The sequence below is a fragment of the Pimephales promelas genome, chromosome 7, assembly GCF_988280905.1.
Source record: "Pimephales promelas chromosome 7, fPimPro1.hap1.1, whole genome shotgun sequence".
Classification (NCBI taxonomy): domain Eukaryota; kingdom Metazoa; phylum Chordata; class Actinopteri; order Cypriniformes; family Leuciscidae; genus Pimephales; species Pimephales promelas.
Genome location: NC_142775.1, coordinates 27,669,115 through 27,676,222, shown reverse-complemented (window position 1 = coordinate 27,676,222; position 7,108 = coordinate 27,669,115). Strand labels below are relative to the sequence as shown.

Below are 7,108 nucleotides of genomic sequence, written 5' to 3'. Positions count from 1 at the left end.
AGATTACACAAAAATATTTGAGTGATGTTTTTAAAAGTTTTAAGTTTACTTAAATTAAAAGTTATATTTAATGTTGCCTTAAATTATCTCAATGTTAACTTAAAAATATTGATATTTCTCAACTTAAAATTAGTGAGTAATTCACTCAAAAATTTCAATTATCTTCAAATCATAAAATGTTGGAAATACACTCAAAATTTTCACTTTTCTTAAACTCATAAAATGTCAGATATATATACTCAATTTTCACTTTTCTTAAACTCATAATAAGGAAATGCACTAAATTTCCTATAGTTTTCTACTCATAAAGTGGGATATGCACTCAACATTTACTCTAAACTAAAATCCTGATGTCAGCCAACTACACAATTTTACTCCGCTAATAATGTCAGAAAAGATGAAGTGACACCACTGTGACAATTTAGCAACTTTTTTTATTCAACAATGTGCTTTTAAAAAGACACAAAAGGAGCTTGCAAGTATTTTATCCTTCACGACAGATGCTCTCAGGGCAGAAGAGGGCTGCATCAGTAGTGTTATCCGTTACGACTGTCAGGAGAGCCACTGGAGTATCGGTGAGGTCTGGACCAACTCCTGACTATAAAACAAATAATACAAGAATGAGCTTAGCCCCTCAAGGATACAAATCATGCCAATGACCTCTAAACATTACTGACACTTAGACTACTACTAAGCTACATGTTTAAACTATTTTCTTTACATATGCTTATATCTTATGTTAGTTTCACACCTATCTGTTGGCATACTTTTTGTGGAAAGCTTTATACTTACCTTTTCATTTATAATAACTTGAGAATAACAGTTTACTTAAGAATAACAACTCAGGTCCTGGGGGCTATTCCAGAAAGGAGGTTCAACAAACTCTAAGCCTAACCCTGAACTCTGCGTTGACTTACCCTGAGTTTTCAGTTGCAGAATAGCTGATCTGAGTTAGGTACTCTAAAATATTATTATTATAGTATTATTAGTTATTTCTCTTTTTCTGCCGGCTGGTGAAAAAAAAAAAGCTAAAACAAAGACGATTGTTCTGATCTGAGAGCACATCAGCAATGACGTGTAGTCTGATATTCACTGTGCGGCCGAAGTATATAAATTGTGGACTGATGAGAGAGCGGTCTACTGTTCGGTTCAGTCCTTGTCAGGGAGTGAGAGCTCATCAAAATTAATCAAACTATGTGAATTATTTCTGCTTCAACATGGTTGGACTGAAAAAGAAAGGACAGCTGCTGTCAGGCAGCTCCGTAAGACTCAGGGTTTCTTCAAGCAAATCTTTAGGTTCACAACGTAAGTTACCACAGTAACAGACCCAGAGATTAAGTTAAATCTATGCTTCCTGATTGCCATGGAGAATCACAGTATCAGAGCTCCATTGATGGCTTTATACTGCTCGTGAAGCACAAGCTCAACTCAAGAGTTAACATACTCGGAGTTGAATTACCTAACTCAGATCAGCTATTCTGCAACTAAAAACTCAGGGTAAGTCAACTCAGAGTTCAGGGTTAGGCTTAGAGTTTGTTGAACCTCCTTTCTGGAGTAGCCCTCTGGAATGGATAAGTCAAGAGTTTTCACATAACCTGCTTTCTGAAATACCCGCCTGGTTTTCCTATAGTTTTTGGAGAGATACGTTTAAGCTGACCGAATAGCAAGGCAAAGGGATTGACAGTGAGGACAGTACACTTACATTACAGGTCCTGAAGAACTTAAAGAATCTTCATGCAGGTAGACAGGAAGTGCACCAAGGATGAGGTCCCATCTCATATTTACATCACGTTGTTCCTAGATGGACAAAAATTATACCTTACAAAAGTAATTACACAAATGCAGAACAAACAATTAAAAAAAAGAAAAGTGTTAAATAGCTCCATATTCTGATGGTGGTCTTTGCTATAGAATGGTAGATTCAGTGTTTTTGGTTCACCATTTCTTCATTAAAACATTTTTCAAATAAATTACTTTCTATTGTAAATACTTGAATAACACAACACAACATTTGTAAACAAAATTTCATGAATACAGACAGTAGTTATTTTGATATCTTCAAATTGAAACTGAAAGTATCTTTTAAAGGTACCTCTTTCTGATAGAATACATCTTGTCAGGATGTCTATCTCTGATTATATGACAATGTTGTTCATGGAATAATCTATTAGCCTCAGGGCACAGTCCAGGCAATTCACTATGGTTTCTTATAGTTGACTGAATATAATCTGTAAATAATCTGTTTCTGAATCATGTTAAGTTTAAAATTCACCTGAAGGTCATAAATCCTCATGAGTTTGGCTAGCTCCTCCACTGTCTTGACAGTCTTGGTGGCCTTGTCTCTGAACAAGGTGATGAGTTTAGGCGTGTGTCTGTCCAGCTCCTTGTAGAATTGATTCCGCAGGTTAATGTTGTTGATTCGGTGAAACTCTGCAATACATGGAGAGACTTGTGAACGTATTTTTAGTTTAAGTTTTCAGTTGCCAGGTAGGAAAAACAAGGGCAATTCTACTAGGGATGAGTCAGAACCAATGTCAAAATAGAAAGTTATTTGTCATTCTTTAATTTAAAACAGGCTGTATAATGTTATCAAATAGAGAATACTTTTCATTTCAATCTGCTTTAAAAAAAAAAAATCATATCAGTAAACAATTTACAAATCTCACCTATTGCCAACTGTCTGATGGTGAAACGCTGACTCTCTGTAGCACTCAAGTCCAATATCTATACACAACATGCACACAAAGATGATTAGTCAATGTTCTAAAAACATTTTTTAAACGATACATAATGGTAAATTAAATTTAAAAAAGTAAATTTACAGATAAAAATCCAAAATTTTCAAATCTATCAAAAACATTCATTGTACAGTAATTTTAGTAAAATGAAAAGTTAGTTAATAACAAGCACAGCATCAAAGTTGTGTGTGTATATGCTATTTCTATTGATGTTTTGTTTCATTAATACTAACAAAGTATTAATAAAGGGTTCAAGTGATAAAAGCATCTAAAGAAATGGCAAAAGAATGACAGTGGAAACACAAAATAAAACCAATTGTTAATAACATTATTTCATAATACATCCTACCTGAACTTTTAAAAAAGATTCCTAGATGATCATCTCACAACCAAACACTCGAGCCTGGAAAAAAATACACACAAAGACCTTGTTGGTTTCATGATAACACACTGACATTATGTTGTTTAGCATTGTTAGATTCACGCTGGCGCTACACAACACACAGCTCGTCAACGTGAAATACTTAATGTTTAACGCGGACACTTACAAATAAGTAAAACGTTACTTTACATGCATTACCAGCGAAAACAACAGCCGGCAGAAACTGGGAAGCAGGGATAAGTTAACGTTATGCTTTCGGACCATAGACAGTAGGAGCGTTTCGGACTCCACGAGAAAATTCAAACTCACGGTCGTTCCTCTACGTCAATGTCCCGGGAAAACATGCATTATGTGAAATGTAGTTCTTCCGGAAACCCGCCAACTGTACACCGTTGTTAGATTCAAACATTTTTAGTTACAATTACTCGGTTTTGTATACTATTTACAACAAATATTAACTGTGCATATTATATACATGTATTCCCAGTTCCAAATGTAAGACTATTTATCGAAATTCAATTAAAAACAACAACAAAATATGTTAGCATTACTTACCAAATCAGGGCTGATAAGACGGCGCTGATAAGACGGCGCTGAAATGACGGCAGGTCAAAGATGAAAAAACTGAGGTCTTGGTTTGAAGTGAGGGGATAAAAAATGCATTGCAAACGAATAAAAACAAATTAAACTGTAAAAACTTCCATGAAAACTTCTCCGCATGAAGGCAAATTCAAGATGGCTGACTCAGCTTTCCTGAGGCAGAGATAAGACCCACCCACCACGTCATGACGTCATGCCACTACTCCTAAACTTTTTGAGTGCTCCACACAAATTAACTATCAAATTTTGAGCCCTATTCAATTAAAGTGGCATAAATGTCAACAGAGCTCAATAATTAATAGTTTGTTCAACTGCATAAGGACATTTGACTGTAATGACCTCATTAGTTATGAGCTAGTACAACTGTTAGGTTTTACAGTGAAGCAATAGACCACAACTTGATGACTGATATCTTTGCATTGCAAACAGAGGTCAAAAGTGCCTGGTTCAGTAATATGATGAATAAGAAGTAAAATTCCCATCAAAAGTTGTATTTTTTATTTTTTGTCATTGTTTAGGAATTGGTATTTTTCTTTCCCTTTTAGCATATAAAAAATAGTTTTTAAGATATTTGCATTGTGACAATTTTCATGACAATTAAGCACTCTGTTCATTCAATAAAAATATCCTTATGCATTCTCATTAATGTAAAGTGATTTTTTTTTGGTATACATAAATTTATGCTGATTTATTTAACAAAGCTAAAACATTATATGTTACAATAACAAGTGGAGGATAAAATATGTAACCGCCTTGAAACTTGTGAGATTTGAAATGTAATTATTTCTCTCAGCAAAAAAAAAAAAATAATAATAATAATAAATTAAAAGTGCATTCTGCAGGTTTTATAATTTCACTCTTTACATCTTCAAACTACCTTATTAACTTATTTTGCTTGTTACCTGATACAACAAGAAATCCCAAGGGAAAGCCAATTCGGTCCCTTTGTAGGTTGATGGGTGTCTTGTATCAGCAGTTGCTTAAAACACTAAAGAACACAGATGTTCTTAAAATTACAGACCCTCTCCTCAGCCATTCTGTTCAGCAGGAGATCAGGTGGAGCTTTTGTTTTGGTAACTTGACAGACCTTCAGCTCAACCCCACCCCCACAGAGAGATTGGGGGTGGAGGGGAGTGTGTATGTTTGTGTGGGTGTGTGTCATTTGAGAGATGCAAGACAACACTACGTCAGACCTCATTAAAAGTGGTGATTTTTATGTTTTATTATGAAATAGAAGTCAACAATTGAGACATGATTAAATAACAACTCAACAACACTTGAAACATTTTTACAGTGTGAGCTACCATTTTAATAAATATCAGAAAGCTTATGGGGAAATAGGAAAGCTAAGTGCACAGCACACACACACACAGGCAAACAATGAACTATGTACAAATAATTTACACTACGCATTCCGAATCAGACAAAGACCACAATATTTCCTGATAAGATCTTTTGCAAGCATACAGACTTTGTCAAGGCTCTGCCTTTAGGCCCTGCAAGTAAAAAGTACTAACATAAAAAAAAATAAAAAAAACATTAATTTAAGTAGCTGAATAAAAAACACCAGAAAATAATAACAATTATCAACATAAAGTTTCCAATGTATAAAAAGTGTAGTAAAGTCTATTTTTTTCAAAAAGAAAAAAAAAGAAAGCTTAGTCATCCATGTCAGAAAGTTTTATGTACAAAAGTGTCCATTAACTGGACAGCACACTGGATGACTCGGACTCAGTAGATACTGATGATATATGGCCTCTTTTCTTGGTCAACATCTTGTGACTCGATCTACTGCTGATGCTCAGAGCGTTACGGGCAGATTTACTGAACCTGACTCCAAGGAAAGCATAAAGGATGGGGTTGAGACAGCAGTGGAAGTACGCCAGCGCCTCAGTAAAGAAGATCCATTTCTCCAGACCCTGTTCCAGGAAACAGCTGTGAGATATGACGTTCAGCGCCATCAGAGTGTCCACCAGGATCCCGGCACAGTAAGGCAACCAGCAGATGAAGAAGCAAAGGATGAGGATGACGGTCGTCTTCAGCGCCTTCCTCTTCAGGGCCTGTCCCTTGGAGTTCTTGGACAGTTTTGAGATGATGATACAGTAACAGGTTAGGATGATCAGACCAGGCAGCAGAAAGCCAAAGATGATGTGCTGGAAGCGGAAATAAGCCTTCCACACCATGTTCCCCTGCTGTGGGTAGGTGAGCTGGCAGATCGTATTCATGCCCGTATTGTGGACCGTGGCGAAGACCAGATCGGGCACGGTGAGCAGGGTCGCCGGGAGCCAAACTCCAAGGTAGATCACCCTTTCTGCAAGGAGCTTCCTGACGGACTGGCTGTTTGTGGCACGGACAACTGCCAGATATCTATCCAGGCTGATGAAGGCCAGGATCAGCACGCTGCTGTACAAATTCAGAGTGTAGATCATGTTGACTGTGACACACAGAAATCTCCCGAAATGCCACCCGCTGGCTGCATCCACAGCCCAAAAGGGCAGAGTGAGGACAAACAGGAGGTCGGCGATGGAGAGGTGCAATCTGTACTTGTCTGTCATGTTCTTCGACTTCTTCTGGAAGCCCATCACAAGCACCACAAGTCCATTGCCAATGATTCCCAAGACAAATATAATCCCATATACAGTAGGGAGGAAGATCTTTGGGAAGTCATTGTTGTACGCAAGGTCACAAAGTGCATAATCATCAAAATCCCCAGACCCGGAGTCTGTGCTGTTGTCTAAAATGATGTGCTGCAGAAAAATAACAGTACATTGATTAATTTCACATATTAAGCAACATGCTGTTGACATTAAAAGTAGCAATGAAAAATATATAGGCTAGGCTATATAAAAAAATCAGATCTATTTTATAAACTTAAAAATACAACAAAAGTTGCTTTAAAATGTTTTAAAACCACGCAAACTCTGAATAGTAAAACGTGACAAGCAAGACATGATAAACATCAACAACAGACCAAGCCTTATTATTAAGTATTTAATCAAATATCAGACTAGCATATTGGTCTTAAAACAACTTACATCGTAAAAGTCCATGTTGTTAAAATTGGAGTGCACCCAAAGAAAATCGCGCAAAAGTCTCTCCACACACTTCAGTCAACGGACCTCCTGCAGCAGCATTTAAATAGTCCTCCGTAAAGTCTGACACGCCCCCTTGTATTATACAAGGCGGGGTCATGACGTCGGCGGAGCTCAGCAGGGCAGGGCAGCTCTCTCATTCAAGTAAAAAAACAAAAAGAAAACTCATCCAAGTGAGCAGTGCCCTATTGCAATTTTTCCTCAATCGGTTTGGCTCAATTCTCAAATTATTATGTTTTTTTCTCTCTCAAAACGAATAAGTTCAGATCTCTGACCATAGTTTGTTGTTCATCAGA

At 36.8% G+C, this 7,108-nt stretch overlaps 1 protein-coding gene and 1 pseudogene across 2 annotated transcripts; both read right to left on the bottom strand.

Moving 5' to 3' along the window:
* Nucleotides 1-299: 299 nt before the first annotated feature.
* On the bottom strand, nucleotides 300-4,756 carry LOC148978362 (uncharacterized; annotated as a pseudogene). Its single transcript, XR_016169411.1, has 5 exons — nucleotides 4,742-4,756; nucleotides 2,667-2,724; nucleotides 2,273-2,430; nucleotides 1,703-1,797; nucleotides 300-598 (listed from the first exon to the last, which is right to left on the bottom strand). The product of XR_016169411.1 is annotated as an uncharacterized LOC148978362 (transcript).
* A 161-nt stretch (nucleotides 4,757-4,917) lies between these two features.
* Nucleotides 4,918-6,846, bottom strand: cxcr4b (C-X-C motif chemokine receptor 4b). Its single transcript, XM_039655951.2, has 2 exons — nucleotides 6,756-6,846; nucleotides 4,918-6,467 (listed from the first exon to the last, which is right to left on the bottom strand). The coding sequence occupies exons 1-2, from the start codon at nucleotides 6,768-6,770 to the stop codon at nucleotides 5,421-5,423; spliced, it is 1,062 nt and encodes a 353-aa protein (XP_039511885.2). The 5' UTR covers nucleotides 6,771-6,846; the 3' UTR covers nucleotides 4,918-5,420.
* Between the last annotated feature and the right edge of the window lie 262 nt (nucleotides 6,847-7,108).